We start from the raw sequence: 20028 nt of genomic DNA, 5'->3' as shown, positions 1-20028 counted from the left end.
TGCAGCTCCTTTAAGTTTCACTTTCCTTTTTCCAAAAACAGGACGTCAGTCAGACCAGCTCAAATCCATTGCATCAGCTGTGAGTCATAAATCTAGCCCCTGCATGTTGCATGTTTTTGCATTAGAAGTTATTTTGGACCGAAATACTCCAGTATTTTGGAAAACAGGATTTATTTTGTCACTTTTTCTGACATGTTTCTGTAACCGTTGAAGTGAAGTGAAGTGAAGTTAATATTTTTACTTTTTATTTTCATTTTTTTCTTATTTGTCTTGTCAAAATATATCATTTAAGTGCTATAAAAACAACTTTAGAAGACAACTCAAGTGTAATGCTATACTATTTTGGATATATAAAATAGGCTACTGAATGACAGCTATGACCCCCCCCCCAAAATAAATAAATAAATAAATAAATAAATAAATAAATAAATAAATAAATAAATAAATAAATAATAAATAAAAATAAATAAGTAAATAAATTAATAAATAAATAAAAATAAATAAAAAAAATAATTAAATCTATCTATCTATCTATCTATCTATCTATCTATCTATCTATCTATCTATCTATCTTTAAATATAAATATTTACTATCTTAACACTTAAATAAATGAATAGAAATATAATGGTAATATCAAAAAAACAATAATAATAATTATAATAGTAATAATTATTATTTTTAATATTATATTATTATTATTATTTTTATTATTATTATTATTATTATTGTTATTATTATTATAATTATTATAATTATTATTATTATTATTATTATTATCATTATTATTATAACAACAACAACAACAATAATAATAATAATAATAATAATAATAATAATTATTATTATTATTATTATTATTATTATTATTATTATTATTATTATTATTATTATTGTTATTATTATTATTATTGTTGTTGTTGTTGTTGTAATTGTAAATTATATAAAATAATTAGCATGGAAAAAACATTATTCAATGTTGCTTTTAACACCTTTTTTAATTTATTTATTTATTTATTTGCTTAATATTGTTTTTATTTTTTTGCAGTGGTCTTCACAGCATTTTGAATCACTTCCTTTTATTTATTTATTTATTTATTTATTTATTTTCAGAAAAAGCTTAATAAACAAACTCATATTGTCACATTCGGTTTCTTAAAGTCTGGACCCAGTGAGGGGAATAGATGCCGTTATAATGTGTTAATCTGTCTGTAGTTCCTCCTGTGAACAGCTCGCTGTCGGGTTGTTGCTCTGTTAAAGCTGTTTGCAGCAGGTGTCGGCTCACAGCTGGAGCTGAGGCTCAGGCTCCGCTTGCTGTGATGTCAGGAAAGCGAAACTCAGAGAAAGTGGGAGTGATCAGACTCCTTATAAACTCTGAGCCGATGAGGGACGGTCCACAGACACAGGCTGAAGATGGGGGTCCAGGGCTTGGCTTCACTCATAGACCGGAACCAGAAGATTTACCGGGACCTGAAGTTCAGGAGGAGACGGCTGGTGATAGACGGTCTGAACTTTCTCTACCTGCTCTACTTCGACTCAGGTAAGAAAACGACACCTGTTCTCACACCTGGATACTTTGATACTTTGCTTTGGTGTTATTTACATATTAAAAATGTAATAACATCAGGTGTATCTCACCTGGATGTTTGTTGTTCGTGTATAAGTCGTTGATTTATTTTGACTCCAGCAGCTTTGTTTACCTCAGTAAAAACACCAAACATGAATTTATAAAACTTAGTGACTAACTGCTCAGGAATACACGAGCAGCCTCCTCCACCCAGCCGCACATCACGTGACTGCAGCTCCTTTTTTAATGACTTAAAACGATCCGACAAAAATTCATCCTGTGATTTTAGAGACTTTCACCACATGGTGGCGCTCCAGGAAAGACAGAGAGTTTAGAGGAGATTAAAAACTGAGTTTATATAACTTTTCCAGAAATCCTAATGGTTGGTTAAAGTTTTCAATGAGTATCACAGAGTTTGTCAGAGCAACCAGAGCTAAGGCTGAAAATAAGCCTGAGGTCAGATGTTTCAGGAGCCTGATGGAGAAGCTGACACAGCTGCAGGAAGTTTTTACTGTTTGTCGGGGTCAAAGCTCATGTTTGTGTTTTTTGAAAAATCCTGGATCGTTATAACTCAAAATAAACAATAATAATAATAATATATATATATATTTTTTAAAGAAGGATTATCAGGATCATCCTGATCCCACCTGGAGTCTGGATTCAGGCTGAGTTGCATGAATAAAAAATCAGAGACCCTAAAGTTTCAGAATATTTTTAGAACAATGTTGGTTACTTCAATATTTCTTTTTAAAATCTTAAGTATTTAAATAAAAAGCCCAAAAATAATCTTTAAACTTCAGAAAAGAAAAGAAAAGAATCTTGTTGTAATCCCACACCTGTGAGGATCTTTCAGTTATTGGGAACTTTGGTGCCCCCCTGTGGACAAACCTCATTTCAGCACTGAAATCTAATTTTTGTGGACTTGCTAAGCCAAGTTAAACTTTTTAAACAACTAGTTAACGAAGATGTTGGGACTTGGGATGTCAACATTTGGTTGCCATAGCAATTTAGCATCCCTACCCACAGGGCGCCATTGGTCCAACAGGGGGACCTTGTTACTTTCAGGCACGTTGGCGTTCCTAAAACTCTGGATAAAAGCAGGATAAAAATATCTGGTTGTTCTGAGGTCGGTTTTCAGAAAGGAAACTCCACGTGGACTCATGTTCAACTGACAGGATCACAACCGTTACAGAGAGACCGGCGTTTAGGGGGAAAGAGCGACCGTGCTAACCGACGACTTCAGCCGAATGAGTCAGCGATTGTTGGCTGACAGTGACCAGTTTAAGTCGGACCCTTACAATGCTAAAATGCTGTAAAGCGTTATTACCTGGATGTAAACAAGCACAGGTGACAGATCATCAGTGTTGATCTGGTAATATGGAGGAAGTTGTCTGAGACGTCTGATGGACGTGCAGATCAAGTCTTTATCTTGTCTGTTGGTCCAAGACCAGTTCTGGACGTCTACACAACGGTCAAACTAGGTCCACTATCAGATCGTCTCACCGTGACCATGACCCCTCTGGGACGTCAGGATGCAGTTCAACATTTGAACGCCAGCCTTTAGGACGTCAGGTGGTCTGATCAGGAGTGAGCCCTGAGCAAAGAGTCGTCAAAGGATGTCCCTTTAACATCATCTTTGGACGGCAGATACAGTAGCTCAGTTCATCGGGACTCGGCTTAGGAACTGTTGGGCTGATGGTTCGAGGCCTGGTTTGGACATAAAGTCTTTTGGGGGAACTGTAGACGTTATAATGAATGTTCAGTAGACGTCGTCTGGAGGAGCAGTCTGCACCTTCAGGAAACCAAAGTTAGACGTCCAAAGATGAGGTTGTCAGGACGTCCTTGTGTTTGAGACGGGAACTGCGAGATGTCTCGTGCTCAGTCTGTTTCTGAGTCTTCTGTGGTTGTCTCTCCAGGTCTTGACCTGATCCGTGGAGGGGAGTATGCTGCCTTCGAGGAGCTGGTGGAGAGGTTTATTAAGGCTCTCAAAGACTGCAGCATCTCGCCGTTCATGGTGCTGGACGGAGGCTCGGACGTCACTCACAAGAAGGATGAAACGGTGAGGTTGAGAGTCGTGCAGCGGATTGAGAAAGCCAACCGAGCGGCGGAGGAGAGCAAGCAGGAGAAGATCCTGCCACAGCTGGCCAAGCACGTGTTCAACCAGACGCTGGCGAGGCTTGGAGTCCCTACGGCCGTGTGCTACGGAGAGGCCGACCAGGAGATCGCCGCCCTGGCCAAGGAATGGGAGTGCCCGGTTCTGTCCAACGACAGCGACTTCTACATCTTCGACCTTCCGGGGGGGCTGCTGCCCATCTCTCACTTCCAGTGGCAGGCCGTGCAGGGGACCGGCTCTCAGAGCTACATCCCCTGTAAGATCTACCGCTCCTCCAGCTTCTGCATCGCCTTCGAAATCAAGCCCCAGCTGCTTCCTGCCTTCGCCGTCTTGGCGGGAAATGACTACGCCAAGCTTGAAAGGATGGAGTCGTCCATATCCTGGACTCAGTTCGCTCAGACTGTCAATGGGGCACAGCCACACCACCTGGAGGGGCTGCTCTGCTGGATGAGGGGCTTCGGGAAACCTGAGGAGGCCTTTGAGGCAGCGCTGGGGCTGATGGGAAAGTTGAACAAGGAGAGAAGAGCAGAGGTGAGGGAGTACCTGACCCAAGGGATGGAGGAGTACCGGCTCCGCTCCAGCTCCCTGAAGAGGTTCTTCATCCATGGGGTGGCGCCTCCTTTTCCACCAGTCAAAGAGGTAACCAAAAACTTTTATTGATCAGGATCAGGGAGGCGCTTTGTGACCACGGGTTATCTGTGAAAGTCAAAAAGCTCAGACCTGAAACACTGATTCTGACTGATGTCCTGTTCACCTGTAGACGCCCACCTGTCCTGTCCCAGACTGGGCCCTGCTGCCCCTGACGCAGGCCCGGCTGACCGCAGACATCCTGGACCTGCTGCTCCTTCACAGTGCACATCTCAGCTGCCCCGTGGACCTCAAAGACAAGCCCAGCGCCAACCAGACCTCCAGGCCGATCCGCCAGGTGATCTACTGGCTGCTGCTGGGGGGAGAGGAGGTCCAGGTGCTGGAGTCGGACAGAGACGGCCTCGAGCTGAAGAGCTTCTCGGTGAAACCTGCAGCCAGTGGGGTCGCTCGGACGCTGCAGCTCCAGTCTCTGGACCAGGTGAAGCTTCCAGACGTTAGCACTTGTTGTGTTTACTGGTTCTGTCTGTTCCCACTGTTCTTTGACCAGTTACACCAAAGCTAAGCTAATATAGCTAATTAAAAACAAAATTAACCATTGTTATTTATAAAAAAACAAACAGTTAAATATATTTTCACTTTTTGTTTTGTTCCAACATTCAAGTCAGTTTCTGAATTTATTGTCACAATTGTGAGAGTGAAGCAAAATTTTTGGGGTTAAAACAAAAAATTATTAACAAAATGTTTTAATTAAGGGCAGATTTGAAGAAGGTAAGGGTTAGGGAAAAAAAATATTAAAATTATTTTATTTAATGTAAAATTGAAAAATAGTCAGAATTTAGGTAAAAAATAGATGAACTAAGGGAAAAGAAAATCTGAAATAATTTTTTTTGCCTTGGGAGAAAGACATTTTTTAAATTCTGTTTCTGAAATCAGAGACTTAAGCAAATATCTGCATTTTTCTCAAAATTCTGACTCTGGAGTTACAATTCTGGTATGAAAAGTCAATTTTTTAAAAGTTACGAAAAATATTTATCTGCTATGTTTTCGTAGAAGTTTTTGTTTTTTTATTTATTTATTTATTTAAAAAAAATTAATCTTATTTTACAGTTAGATATATTCACACTTTTTTTGTTTTATTCCAACATTCAAGTCAGTTTCTGAATTTATTCTCAAATCTGTGAGAGTGAAGACAAACTTTTGGGATAAATGAACAAAATAAATGTTATCATTTATGGGGAATTTAAAGAAGGTTAGGGTTAGGAAAAAAAATATGTTTTGAATGTAAAATTTCTGTGAAGGTAAAGATAGAAGAACTAAGAGAAAAGAAAATTTGAAATAATATTTTTTTTTGCCATAGAAAAAAGATATTTATATTCTGTTTCTGAAATAGGAGACTTAATCAAATATCTGCATTTTTTCACAAAATTCTGGTTTAAAAGTGGATTTCCTTAAAAGCAAAGAATAAAATTTATCTGTTATGTTTCTATAGATTATTTATTTTTTTGTTATTTTTTTTATTCTGTTTCTGAAATCTGAGACCTAATCAGATATCAGACTTTTTTTTTTCCTCAAAATTCTAAATCAGAATTCACAATTCTGGCAAAAAAAAGTTAACTTTTTAAAAGTAAGAAAAATAGTTATCTGCTGCTGTTTCCATAGAAGTTTGTTTTTTAATTGTTATTATTTTTTATTTATTGAAATTCTAATTTCAGTTTTTATTTATTTATTTATTTTAAACTTTCTTAAATATTATTATTTCATGTTCACATAACCAAAGTTACTGAAAAAATAAAGCAAAGAATTACCTGAAATGAAAAAAAAGTCCTTGATTTCCTGCAAGGGTTATGGCATTTATTTATTTTTTTTAAGTCTAAACATTTTTCATTTTTAGTAAGCCTGAGATTTTGCCAATATTGGACGTTTTATCTTGAGATTCTGTCTCTTAAGTCAGAATTCTGGGATAATAAAAGTCAATTTTTTGGTCTTTTTTAAACCTGACTACATTCAGGAAAAAACTCAGATCTAAGTAAAAAAAAAAACAATTAACAATAAAAGTGAAAATTCAGAAAAAAAAATGCCAGACAAAGAGAAAACTTCAAAACACAGTCACAGAATTTAAATAAGACAAAGTCCAAGAGTTTTAAAGTTTTGGTAAACATTTTTCAACAACCTGTAACTGTCACTCTCTCCTCGGTCCAGGTGGAGCCCTCGGTCGGCCTGCAGGTGTTGCTGGAGACTCTGGGGGTGTCTGAGGACTCTCTGGGAGAGCTGCAGCCTCACCTGCGCCTCCTGGTGGCCGCCACGTGCTACTGGCTGCAGAGAGCCGAGCCTCCTCCAGACCAGACGCTGCTGAAGGCGCTGCTGCTGGGAGTGAGTCACGGGGCGGCGCTGAGACAGAGAGCAGGTAGGAGACGACGGTTTCTCTGATCTCCTCAGAGCGAAGTTTTCAGTTTCAGCTTCGTCGTCCTCAAAGTGAATGAGTGTGTCCTCCTGTTTCAGCCTCAGAGAAACAGATCTACAAACAGAAGCTGGACCCTGACGTGTCGCACGCCTTCAACCAATGGCAGGGCTGCCTGAAGCACAGCATTCACCTGAACCAGCTGCTGGGGCGCCCCCTGCTGGAGCCAACGGTCGCACGGTGAGTCAGAGCTCAGAGCAAACTCAGATGATGAGGTAAAGACCGGCTGTGTTTAACCTCCACCCTCTCCGATGGGCTCCAGGTGTTACGAGGGCTCGCTGGTCCACAGGCTGGTCCACATGATGAGGACGGACCAAAAACTGAAAACCTTCCTGAAGAGCGCCCCCTCCACCATGACGGAGTACCACAGCATGCTCGCCGTCACACGACAGTTCCAGTCAACGCTCCCAAGACCTGCACGTCACAAGCCTGATGTGAGGGACCTGAAGGTCACCCTGAAGGAGCTCTTCGACCTGTACGAGGAGGAGGAGGTGGGCAGCGCCGTCAGAGCGCACGAGGATCTCTGTCTGGACGACCTGCTGTCGGTGAAAACCCGGTACAGAGCCAAGGAGAGGAGCAGCCGCTGCGACAGTCTGATGCTCACACGCAAACAGGAGTGCCGGAGCTGGGACATGCTCTGAGCCGCTAGTCCGGGGACTCGCTGAGCTCCTGTAGTTCCCCTGAAGAACCACAGGGTGGTGCTGTTTCTGTGTTCACCAGCCGGAAGCACTTGATCAAAGAGAAACAGGACGTGAAGTTTCATGGCAGTGAATCATAAAAAGCTTTGACTTGAGAGAAGAAAACGCAACGCTGGAGTGTCTAACGTTCACAGTTTGCTCTTTTAGCTCAGTTTTTGGTCTCCACCACCATCTTTAAAGAGATATCTGGCTCTGAAGACGCCAAACGCTCCTGTTTTACATTCAAAGACTTGGAAGTTACATCATTTTCTTGTTTTTATGTTGGACCTCATTTTATTCCAGCTAATTTGTCATAAATCAGAAGCTACGCTAGCTAACACATGACTCACAGAAGTCAGTTCCCTGGGAGCTGAAATCTTGAAAAGTCTGATTTTAAAATTCAACAAAAGTCCAGCAAATCAGACGTTTCCCTGCAGTTCCTCCAGTGTCCACTTGAGGCAGTCTCAAACTGAATCTCGGTGTCGTCCTTCATCGGTTTCTGTCGCTGTTCTGAAGCTTATCGTTAGCATACTGGAAATGCTGACTCAACCTAGCGTTTTTTTCTGGAGGACAAATTCATAAGTTTGAGAAAAAGTTTGAATATTAGCCAAATGTGTTATTTTATGAGGAACAAACTGAGGAAAAGTCGCTAAAATGAAACAACTGAAAGTTTTGTTTTATGAAAAGTTTCATGGTTTACACGCGAGTTATAACTTCAGAAAACTTTAAAAATAAAAGACCCAGACAGATGCAATGGAATTGGAAAATGTTTCCCCCTGGTGGCCAAATTCTAAAAGCAAAGTCAAAATTCAGGAAAAAATTGGTATGAATTTTTGAAGATTAAAGTTAAAATTCTGAGAAGGAAAAAAAACAGTATTCTAAAATTAGGGTAAAATTTGAGGTCAAAATCACAGTTCTGGTTATTTCCTCCTGGTTTTTAGTCGACCTAGCAAAGAGGCTGGTTAGGGTTAGCTTTTAAGCTAACAGCTACAATGTGCTGCTAACTTACACAAAACTTAAATGTGTGCTGATAGAGACGTGAGCTACTCAGACTGTCGACATGTTGGTTTTTGTCGTTAAGATCGGCTTTCTCAAGTTTCTGTAAACCTCTAGTGGACGGTCGAGGAACTGCAGTTTGCTACACTTCTAGCTTCTTAATCCAAGACCAGAATTTGCAGTTTCCTTGTGGTCTTGCGGTGTCATGTCTCTGTTATAATAAATTTGGGTGCATTTGTACATAAAGGGGCGTGACCATCACGGCAACACCTCTTTAGAAACCACTGGGGGGCGCCACTGAGACGATGTAAAATCTGGAAACAGTTGTAAACAGTTTGAGTGAATGAAGGAAAGTTGTTTTGTCGGAGAAAGATGTTCGATGATTTGTAAACAGAGGATTTTTGTTTTTATTTGTCACGTGATGCACTTTTTGTTTTTGTCAGTGAGTGGTTTAAAGTGAAAAATGACCTTAGTGTGGTTTGAAATCCAAACAGTGAAGAGTTCAGGAAGTTTGTGGTGCTTTACATTTCAAACAGGACGTTCTTCCTCCACGCTGATGATGTTTTACTTCTTTAACAGATTTTAGATTTAAATGAAGATTTTTGGGGTATTTTTGTATTTTGTGGTTTTAAAAACATGAAGCTCTGGGATTCCTCTGTTTAAAAGATTAAAAAAAAAGATTTATTCAGGTTTTTTTGTTTTTCTAAATGAGTTATGTTTCGTGTTTTATGCAGGATAATTTATTTTTTTCTGTGTAATAACGTGTTTCGAAATGTTGAATTTGATTGTTTTGTTGCAAAAATTTCACTGTTTGTTCATTTCTAACATTTTTGCACTGATGTGTAATGTTCATATACAAAAAGAAAAATGTTATTATTCTAATTTTAATAAAGTATTTTTTTTAAAAACTGAATGAAACGTGCCTGAGATCCTTCCAAACGATTGTTACTGAAAATAAAATGAGCGTCAGGTTGAAAACGTTGAAAAGTCACGTTTCGACACGCGCAAACAAAAGAGGAAAGCTGAACTCTGAGGTCGTCTTCAGGATGTGAATCCTCTTTTATTTCATACAAGATAAATATATAATAACGTTCAATGTTCACAATATGAAATAAAACCAAAGATGGACTTTAGGAAACAGCAGCAGAGTCATGATTTTATAGTCCTCGTGTTTTTGTGCCTTTTGGGAAAATCAAACAGTAGCTCTTTGAAGACTTAAAGGAAAGAAACTCCATTTCCCAGAAAGCACCACAACACCTGTAATAACTACAGTAGAAGAAGGAGAAGCTGAAAAAGACGTTGTTTCCTGCTGAGGATGTGTTGTAAAGTGGGTAAAGGGTTTTTCTTTAAACGATAACTTCTCTAAGGCACAGCATGAGGATGCTTCGTCGTCGTCGTCGTTTTACGTTTCGTACCCTGAAGAAACCGCGTCGGCACTGTTGGGTTAAAGGGTTTCAGTGTTGGTGGGTTTTTTAGATCTAATTCCACATTTTGTTTGAGGATATTAAACTTTCTGTGAGGAGAGCTACGGCAGAGTGTTCAGGTCATTAAAAACAAAATGTTTGGAGGAAAAAGTTGTGAAAGAAAAGTCAGAATTCTGGAGGACAAATTCATAAGTTTGAGAAAAAGTCAGAATACTAGCTGAATGTGTTATTTTATGAGGAGCAAACTGAGGAGAAGTCGCTAAAATGAAACAATTTAAAGTTTATTTTTTGTGAAAAGTTTCATGGTTTACACACAAGTTAAAACTTTAGAAAACTTTAAAAATGAAGGACCCTGACGGATGCAATGGAATTAGAAAATGTTTCCCCCTGGTGGCCAAATTCTAAGAGCAAAGTCAAAATTCAGAAAAAAAATAGTATGAATTTTGAAGATTAAAGTTGAAATTCTGAGAAGGAAAAAAACAGTATTCTCAAACAAAAAGGTTAAAATTTTAAAGGTCAAAATCTGATTTCTAGTTTTTTTTTCCCTCCCAGAGTTCAGACTTTAAAAGCTCAGAGATACGAATGTGGTCAGAAAACTGAAATCTCAGAAATTATAAGATTTAAATCAGAATTCAGAGTTTCAACTTTAGGAGATAAAAACAGAATCACCTGATTTTGAATTTTTGAGATTTGATTGATTTTTGTTTCGGCTTTGATCTGAGAATAACGACTTAAAAGTCAGAATAAACAAAAGAAAATAAATCAGTGTCTCTGATCCTCTTCTGTAAATATGGACAGACTCTTCAGCAGCCTTCACAAACCGGCACATCATTAAAAAAATAAATAAATAAAATAAAAAAACAACTGATTTTAACAGATTGTGCAATTAAATACAAGAAAAAATGATCTGAGTAGATTACTAAAAACTGTAAAAAAATTGTTTTTTTTTTTTTTCACAAAAATGTGCCTTTAATCCTGGAAATTAAAATCTGAATTGTGAGATTAAAGTCGGATGTCTGAGGAAAAAAAAAAATCATTTAAAAAAAATCATTTTCAATCTCAAGAGTTTTGACTTTTTGAAATCAGGGGCTGTTCACATGACAACAGTTTTTGGCTGAAATGCAAAAGTTTTGTTGCGCTTCGGCCAACGCAAACTTTTGTAACGGTAAGTCGGCGTTTTCAGTGGAAACGCTGACGTCACACTCTGTAATATAACAGGACAACCAGTTACAACCGTTACAATCGTCGTGAACTACCGTGTTGAGCTTGTGCTGAATCTGCTGACTGACTTTCATCAACATGTATCAGTGCCTCATTCGTTCTTTCCAGAAATTTTTATCATTCACTTTTCGAATCCAAAATTGGAAAACGGAAAACGACTTATTTCATTTCTCGTTTTCAAATCAAAAATGAGAAAACGAATAACGCCCCTTTTTTTTTCGCAGTTTTGATTTTGTTTTGAAATTAAAAATAGAGAATGAGAAAATATAATTATCATGGGATTTTTGTTCAATTCGTTTTTGGTTTGGTTTGTATCATTTTCGGTGTGTTGTTGACTTTTTTCTCGGGGAGGCCAGTCTTTGCCAGCTTTGCAATGAGCGTCAGACGTTTCTTCATCCAACACAACCTCAGGCGGAAACGTCATGTCCTAAATGTGACACGCCCCCCCCCCTCTTTAAAAAGCATGTACACGTCCGCCATGCTTGACAAAAACGTTAACTAATATTAACTCTAAAACGTTAGCTATCGTGCTGCTGGATTCACCCACCAATGGAATCACCGGGTAAAGACTGACTAACCTTCCTGAGAAAAAAGTCAACAACTCCCGGGTCACAACTCATCGAAAATGATGCAAACAAAAACCCCATGATGATTCTATTTTTAATTTGAAAACAAAATCAAAACAGTGAAAAACAGGCCTATCAGTGTATCATTTGTTTATTCCATATCCGTTTAGAATCCAAAACCAAAAAACGGATAACGACTTCTTATTTCATTTCTCATTTTCTCGAAAACAAATAACGGCCTATTTTTCGCTGTTTTGATAAAATGACAAACATAATAAACGAATGACACACTAACAAAAATTAGCATCTGTTGCTCCACTTCTGCTCTGAGCATTCACCAACATACCAGATGATCGGCTCAACTCTACTTCAGAGGAGATCTACCAAAAGCTGCTTCTGGATAAGACAGTTATAGCTCCACCTACAGGCCTGGCATGCTCACTACAGCGTTTTCAGGCCTTCAGTGTTTCCGTGTAAACGCAGATTTTATTAAACGATGTCGTGTAAACGGGGCTTCAATCTTGGAAATTAAACTCAGTCGTTAGATTCTGAAATGCTGAGAGGAAGTCAGAAATCTGAATTTATCTCATGGTTTCGTTTCTTAAACATCAAAGTCAGACAAGTTTTTTTAAAGTCATCGTAGAATTTTGACTAAAATCTGAGAAAATAAATCAAAAAGTTGAGAGAAAAGGTTAAAACACCACAAAGAAGTCTGAATTTTTAGATCTGACTTTTCAAGTTGAAGAGTTGGATTTCCTGAATCAAAGATTATTTTCTCAGAATTCAGACTTTCAGATCTCAGTGAAAAATCAGAAACAGAAATCTTGACTTCTCAAAGTCTAAACTCCTGAACTCTGTACGGACGGATTCTTCAGCAGCTTTCTAACATCCTGACTTTTCATCAACCAAGATTTCATTCTCAAAAATCCTGATCTGACTCTCCACACGTCCTCTGTACAAAGCGTGTTGTTAAATATGACAGAAACATGTCACCGGCTGCTCCGCTCAATAAATAAACCAGTGATTGTGTTTTAAGGAGCATGAGAAGCTAAGGTTAGCTTGTTAAGTGAAGGTGTAACGATACCAAATTACACTTTTTCATCTCTGTGTTTCTCGATTTCATCAAGACGGGGAAAAAACTGTTTAACCAGGAATTGATTCGACTAAGCCTCAAGTGAAAAGAGGTTTGAACCCCACCTGGTGGACATTTGTGGTATTGCAGCATAATCTCAGAGGCAGCACAAAATATTTCCCTTCTGTTATCCAGCAGGGGGAGCTCTGACTCTGCAGTATATGAAGCAGAATATCACAGATATTCAACTGTGTTAAATGATGGATGACAGTATGAGTTTTAAGCTCCGCCCCCTTCCTGTTAACAGATGGGACCTGAATCAAACTTTAAAATTAGAGTAAAGTAATTTCCTGATTTTATAGATGGAGAGGGTGGGGGGTAACTTTGTGATTGACAGCTCTGTTGACCAATGAGGAGTCAAGATGAAGCCAGGAAACCGCCTGATGACATCAGAGAGCTGGTGTGAAAATATCAAAGCGGAATGGAATGGAACCAAACAAAAATCAAAGCGGAATGGAATGGAACCAAACAAAAATCAAAGCGGAATGGAACGGAACCAAACAAAAATCAAAGCGGAATGGAACGCCTCTGATTGGTCGAACCACTGTAACATCAACAATTGATTCTCAAAACTAAGAACAATAAGCAGAAAGAAATTCATCCTACAGGGGGCGCTACTGAGCAAGCATTTAGAGCTAGAATCTATATAAAAAAAATAAATAAATCCATAAATTATATTTATTTAATATGTTTTATCATCCTGGTCAATCAGGGTCTGGATAAACACCCGTTCACTTTAAAGAGTGAGCTTTGTTAGTTTGGATTCAAAAAATAAATTAGAAAAAAGGTGATTTAAAAAAAAAAAAGTTGAAAAAATGAAACATTCATTCTTGAAGCTGAAATAAAAAAAGAAACAAAACCTCCGTAGAAATAAAAAAGTGACATAAATATGATTTTTATTTCAAAATTCAAAGGCATTGAACATAAAATTGCAAAATAACCGTCTGGATTCAACAGGAATATAAAAATTTGTCCTGATTTTTTTTTTTTTTTGCACTTTTATCCTCAGATTTTAAAAAATAATGTTTGCAACTTAATTTTCAGAAACAGGGAACCTGATTGGAAAATCTTCAAACTGATTAAATAAAAAAAAGGATTAAAAAAAATCCTCCTTGTGTTTCAGCTTTTATTTGAATTTTGGCAGTCTAAGGCTTCCGTAGCAACACAGATTAAAGCTTTAAAGGACCTAAAGGAAGGAAGCTCCTCTCTTAACTTAACGTATATCTCTGTAGATTCTTTAAATACAGGAAGAAGTCAGTGCCTACATCGTTACAGTAGAGTATCAGACGTCTGAGCTGCTCGTCGGCGTTTCCAGGACAGAACCAAACCGTCCGGCTCCGTCTGCTGGGCCGGACTCTAGTCCTGTACCGTTACACCTCCACTAAAACATGGTGAAGCCATAAAAAGAGTCTGAAGACACGAAGCAAGCGCACAGTGGTCAACACCTTCTAAAGGAAAGATTAAAAAAGAAGACGGGGAACGGATTGCACACGTCTCTATTCTTGATTCTCTGATCCTAAACGTGGAGGGGGTCAGCCGGAGCCGGTTCACAGCAGGAGGGGGGGTCTGCGCCCCCAAAGCTACAGCTGGGGGTCTGCACGAGGCCGGGGAGGGAGGGGGGGAGGCTGAATCCCTCCCAAGTCTAATCAAAGTCCAGTCCGCTACCTCGCCTCCCTCCGCCCCCCATCCCCAAAGACCAGGAGCGTCCTCCAGTCCCAGACCGGAGTCCCTCCTCCCGCCCCCCTGAGGATCTCACAGGAGAAGTCTCTGCAGTCTTTGACAGTCAGTGCCATGGAGCGTGAGATCCTGAACCCGGCCCTCCTCCTCCTCCAGACCTCGGCCCGGGCGCCGTGGCGTTCGGGGGTCATACCTCGTGGAAGCAGTCGCTGGGCGGACTCCTCTCCACGCCCCGCCTCCTCTCCAGCATCTTTATGAGCTCAGAGACCACGCAGACCGAGGAGGTGAGGGAGACCAGGAACAGCAGGTCTGTCGGAGAAAAACACGTTAAGATCGTTTCCTTTTTAACGCCGTGACGAAGGTTAAAGGTCAAAAACCTGCGGCGCTCACCGAAGACGCTCAGGCTCTCCGTCTGGAAGACGCTCTGCAGGGGCGGGAAGTAGATGACCAGCAGCTGACCCATGATGGAGGCCAGGACGGCGAAGCAGAACGTCCTGTTACTGCAGAGACCCATCTCATGGACCATACGAGTCTGAGGACCACAACAGGGTCAGACAGGGGGATAACAGAGTCCACATGAGACCAGCACCAGGTCCTGCAAGACCTGGACCTCAACACTGACCGGTTTTACTCTACAAGAATGACTCTGTTCGTTAACCCAGTCCCTAAACATGCAGACGACTTTCTTTTTCACTCTAATTTCCCAGTTTAAAAATTTTGTGTCATTTTCCCTCAAATTCAAATTTTTACCCAACAAATTTTGGGACTTTTTACTCAAATTTGTGGAGCTTTTTGAAACATTTTGGCAATTTTGTTCCAAAAAGTTCAGGATCTTTCCCAAATTCAAAACATATTTCTCCAAAACCAGAAACAGCTGCTGTATAAAAACTTTTAGACTTTTTTCAAAGACTCGCCAAATTAAAAAACAAAAACCTTTCCTTTTCCTGATGATTCAGAATTTTTTTCCAGAGAAATCTTAAAATCATTTCTCACAAATTCAGAATTTCTTCCTCAATTTTTTTTTTCCTACAAATTCAGAAAAAATACCTGAAAATTCTATTTCTGTTAAATTTTTTGATTTTTTTTCCTCTCCACCTTGGAACCTTCTCTTTACAAAACCTCAACTTTTGTCCAACAAATTAATTTTTTTCCCAACAAATTTGTTTTTTGTTTTTTTTGTTTTTTTTTTTTTATTTTAGGGCTTGATTCAGGCCTTTCTAAAATATTTGGTAATTTTGTTCACAAAAATTCAGATTTTTTTTCCTGGCTGATCAAAAACTTTTTTTTCCTGAAAAAATTGTAAAGTTTTCTTTTTTTTCTCTCTTTTTTTTTTTTTTTTTTTTTTTAACAGCTGCTGGACAAAAACATTTTGGCAATTTTTTTTTCAACAGCTTGCTAAACTGAAAAAAAAAACTTTGCTTTTCCTCATGAATCTGAACATTTTTACCCAAAAATCCCCAAAACTATTTCTCACAAATTCAAAACCTTTACCTCAATATTTTTTTCTCACATATTTTGTTTCTATTTTTTTCCATCAAAAGTTGTAAACCCTTATCTTAACAAATACAGAACTTTTTGGGGGGTATTTTTTTCTGACAAATTTGTTTTTTTTATTATCTCTAAAAAATTGTTCCTGTTTTTCTTTTTCAAAGAATTTCAACTTTTTGCAACAAACTTTTTTTTTTCCCCTCATAAATTTGGGATGTTTTTGAGTGCAACTTTCTGTCCCATAAACATCGAACTACTGTCTTTCTTTCAAACTTGTAACTGTTGGGCTGCTGTTCAGCCTGTTGATCCTGCTGTGGAGCTGGATGCAGACGCTGTTTTCATCACGAGGGCGGAGTTTGACTTTGACCTGTGGATTTCAGGGAACAGCTGACTGTGTGTGTGTGTGTGTGTGTGTGTGTGTGTGTGTGTGTGTGTGTGTGTGTGTGTGTGTGTGTGTGTGTATGTGTTCACCTGTGAGCGTGAGCTGAGAGCGTTGAACATGTCGAAGAAGACGAAGCAGGTGAAGGTCATGGTGGTGTCTCGTGGAGTGATCACGTTGTCCTGCAACTGGAAACGAAACGGAAATGTCTCAATCGTCTGTTTCATGATTCTCTGTGAATCTGACCTGAGCTGGAGTCAGAGCACGGAGCGGCTGTTTTTCTGTTCGACCCACAAACAGTCGCTCTGGTGCTTTTTGAAAACACAGAAACTGACTTTAAACCCATGGAGCTCAGCTTCAGACGTCAGCGCTCGTTAGGACGCAGCGGGATGTTTGTCTCAGCTGACGGCGGTGAACCAGGGACTGACCTCTCTCCAGAAGACGAACAGCGTCCCGCAGACGATGATGAACGCCGACACCAGGACTTTGACGATGAGGCTGCGGGTGATGATGCTGTCTCTGACGTTTCGAGGCGGCTTGGTGATGACGTCTCTGTCCACCGGCTCCACGCCCAAACTGAGAACAAAATAAGTTTAATGTTTTTACCTCTTTTTAAAAAGCTTCATCCTCAGTCCCTATGAGCGCCTCCAGTTCCCATGATCCTTCAGTACCTCTGAGCTGGAGGCCCGTCCATGATGATGTTGATCCACAGGATCTGCATGGCGTTCAGCGGGTTGGGGAAGTTCATCAGAGTGGCCAGAGAGATGAGCGTCAGAGCGGCGATACTCCTGGAGACCAGCAGGGGGAGACAGAGGCGTCAGAGAGGGAACATCCAGACATGAATTCATCTCCTGACTCTGTGTTTTCACTCACGTGCTGAGCTGGAAGCGGACAAAGTTTTTGATGTTGTTGTAGATTCCTTTTCCCTCCTCGATGGCCGACCTGCAAACAGGAAACAGGAAACAGACTCTGTGACCTCTGAGGGACTCGTAAAGACCTGGTTCAGGGTAAAGAAGCGAACAAAGTCACGCACATGATGGTCTGGAAGTCGTCGTCCACCAGGATCATGTCGGCCGCCTCCTTACAGACGTCGGTGCCCGTCTGACCCATCGCCACGCCGATGTCCGCTGCCTTTAAAGCCACGGCGTCGTTCACGCCGTCGCCCGTCATGGCCACCACGGCGCCGATGTTCTGGAGGGACTGAACAGAGGATGAGGAGTGACGGTCTGCTGGTTTCTGACACTCAAAAACATTTGTTTCTTTTTCCAATCAGTAGCTTTTGGGTTTCCAGTTCTTTTGCACCTGAAACTTCCTGACTTTATTCCCTGAGACTTTTAAATTTTTCTTTGTATTTTTTTGCATCTTAAGCTTCTGATCTTTCCTTCCCTCCGCACAAAATTCTGCATTTTTCTGACTTTATACATTTTTCACAACTAAAAAAAATGCAGAATTTTTTCTTTAAATTAAAAAAAAATTAAGACTTTTTTTTCTTTCAAGAATTATGATTTTCTTTCATTTTAAATTATGTCCCATGATTTTTCCCACTCAGATTTTTGCCTTTTCTTTCTAAAATTTCTGAAATTATCCCCAAAAATTCAATCTTTTCACCTTAAATTTCCTTAATTTTTTCACATTTAAAACTTCAGCATTTTCTTTCTTCAGTTACTTTTTGCATCTTTTTGTCTCATTACTATAAAAACTTCAGTTAAAAAAATAAAACCAAAATTTTTTGGGTTGCCAGTTTTGCTCATTGGTTAAATCCAACTGTTCCCGCCGCCATAAAAATTCAGACATTTTTCCGACAAAACTCTGACTTTTCTCAACGCAAAAGTAATTTTTTTCCCTCTCAGTTTTCTGAATCCTTTTTTCCTCAAAATTCAGTTCTTTCACTTAAAAAATGTTTTGCTCTTTAGATTTTAGTCACTTTGTTCCCCAAAAAAATCACTTTTGACCTTAATATTTTGACCCTTTACTTGAAAATGAAATAAATTTCTTTAACAATTCTAACTCCTTTTTTTCCCTAAAAACTACAATTTTTTTCCCTTAAACTTAAACTATTTAATACCAAATACTTTGACCCCCCCACAAATAATCCCACAGTTTCACTTCCTATTCAGGCTTCTTTCAACCCAAAAAAACATTGTTTTGACCTCAAAAGCTTAGTTGTTTTTGTCCTCAATATCCTAATTTCTTTTCCCAAATTGTGTTGTTTTTTACACTAAAAAATTCTACTCTTTTGCCCAAAATATTTGGACTTTTTCCCAGCTGAACCGTTTCCAAAAAGTGTTAAATTTTAGATTTTGAGTTTCCAAAAACCCGAGAAAAAAAAACAAAGCAGAAAAATTAAGTTTCTCTAAGATGTTTAACCAAATAAGATGTTTTCATTTTCAGCTGCAGTTCCCAGTTTCTCCTGTAGGGGCAGAAGTCTGCAGGCTGGATGTGAAATGATGTCAAAGACTGTTTTAAATGATGGTGTGTGTGTGTGTCTGAGCGCGATCAGAGCCTGACGGTCGAGGCTGATCCGAGCGGCGTGCGTCGGTCTGACTCTGACACCGAGCAGGATCTAATCCTCCGGGTTCGGCTCGCTCTGCTCACCTTCACGATCTTCAGCTTGTGTCGAGGACTGGCTCGATAAAACACAGAGATCTGCAGAGAAACACAAACACACACCTGAGCAGCTGAGAGTGTGAGAGCGTGAAAAACCACCAGATTTTATTTTTAGACTCGGTTCATTTTTTCACATCAAAGGATTTTAGAGGAACTGAATAAATCTACATTTTGATTTCCTCACAGATCCCGGACACACACACGGAGACAGAAAGAGTGTGTGTGTGTGTGTGTGTGTGTGTGTGTGTGTGTGTGTGTGTGTGTGTGTGTGTGTGTGTCTCACCCTGGGGACGATGTGTGAGAGCTGCTGAAGGTCGAGCTGATCCACTTCGTCTCCTGACAGACTCTGACAGCCTTTGGAGTACAGACCGAGGCGGCTGGCTGCAGACAAACGTTCAGGTGATTCCTGCGTCTTATTTTGAAAGCTCACTTTCCTTTCCTTTCACAATAAAAGCCTCAAACTGAGCCTGGACTCCTCTCCTCCTCACCTATAGACACGGCCGTCTCCTGAGAGTCTCCAGTGATCATCTTGATGGCGACGCCGGAGGTGATGAGCGTCCCCACGGCTTCTTTGACCCCTGACCTGGGCGGGTCGATGATGCCGACCAGACCCAGGAAGGTCAGGTTCCCCATCTCAGCGCCGGACGCAAACGCCAACACTGCACAAAGAGAAAGACAGACACAGAGGTGAGTTTTCAGCAGGAACAACATGAGCAGAGCGTCTTTAACCACCACAGTGTCCCTCCGTCTCACCCCTCAGCCCCGCACTGCCCATGTAGCTGATCTGCTGCTGGAACAGCTCCCTCTGCTGGCTGTTCAGGGACAGAGCACTCCCCCTGCTGCTGTACGAGCTGCAGAAACGGATCACCTGCTCGTACGCTCCCTTCATGAAGTAAACTCCAGGTTTGTCCTGAAACAGATCAAGTAAACAAGGATTCATTAGAAACAGAGCAAGGAAACAAGGATTCATCACAAACAGACCAAGGAAACAAGGATTCATCACAAACAGACCAAGGAAACAAAGGATTCATCACAAACAGACCAAGGAAACAAAGGATTTATCACAAACAGACCAAGGAAACAAAGGATTCATCACAAACAGACCAAGGAAACAAGGATTCATCAAAAAACAGAGCA

At 39.9% G+C, this 20028-nt stretch overlaps 2 protein-coding genes across 4 annotated transcripts in view; one reads left to right on the top strand and one right to left on the bottom strand.

Annotated features, from left to right (window-relative positions):
* Positions 1 to 1411: 1411 nt before the first annotated feature.
* On the top strand, positions 1412 to 7400 carry aste1a (asteroid homolog 1a). Its single transcript, XM_074683097.1, has 6 exons — positions 1412 to 1538; positions 3482 to 4317; positions 4439 to 4744; positions 6466 to 6670; positions 6766 to 6904; positions 6987 to 7400. Exons 1-6 carry the CDS (start codon positions 1412 to 1414, stop codon positions 7363 to 7365), a joined length of 1992 nt encoding a protein of 663 aa, XP_074539198.1. The 3' UTR covers positions 7366 to 7400.
* Positions 7401 to 13555: 6155 nt separating this feature from the next.
* The window catches only part of atp2c1 (ATPase secretory pathway Ca2+ transporting 1), a 54355-nt gene continuing 47882 nt past the window's right edge, over positions 13556 to 20028 (bottom strand). For all 3 annotated transcript variants that reach the window (XM_074683094.1, XM_074683096.1, XM_074683095.1), the window contains exons 17-27: positions 19645 to 19801; positions 19380 to 19550; positions 19175 to 19272; positions 18880 to 18930; positions 17318 to 17484; positions 17158 to 17226; positions 16956 to 17072; positions 16713 to 16860; positions 16377 to 16472; positions 14808 to 14949; positions 13556 to 14726 (exon numbers count right to left, since the gene is read on the bottom strand). In XM_074683094.1, coding sequence (XP_074539195.1) covers positions 14605 to 14726; positions 14808 to 14949; positions 16377 to 16472; positions 16713 to 16860; positions 16956 to 17072; positions 17158 to 17226; positions 17318 to 17484; positions 18880 to 18930; positions 19175 to 19272; positions 19380 to 19550; positions 19645 to 19801 — 1338 coding nt within the window. In that variant the 3' untranslated portion in view covers positions 13556 to 14604. The remainder of the gene's footprint in view (positions 14727 to 14807; positions 14950 to 16376; positions 16473 to 16712; positions 16861 to 16955; positions 17073 to 17157; positions 17227 to 17317; positions 17485 to 18879; positions 18931 to 19174; positions 19273 to 19379; positions 19551 to 19644; positions 19802 to 20028) is intronic.

The sequence above is a fragment of the Halichoeres trimaculatus genome, unplaced genomic scaffold (genome assembly GCF_033239565.1).
Source record: "Halichoeres trimaculatus isolate MK-OKI-2021-1 unplaced genomic scaffold, fHalTri1.1 fHalTri1_scaffold_12, whole genome shotgun sequence".
Classification (NCBI taxonomy): Eukaryota; Metazoa; Chordata; class Actinopteri; order Labriformes; family Labridae; genus Halichoeres; species Halichoeres trimaculatus.
This window is presented reverse-complemented; position numbering and strand designations above follow the sequence as displayed.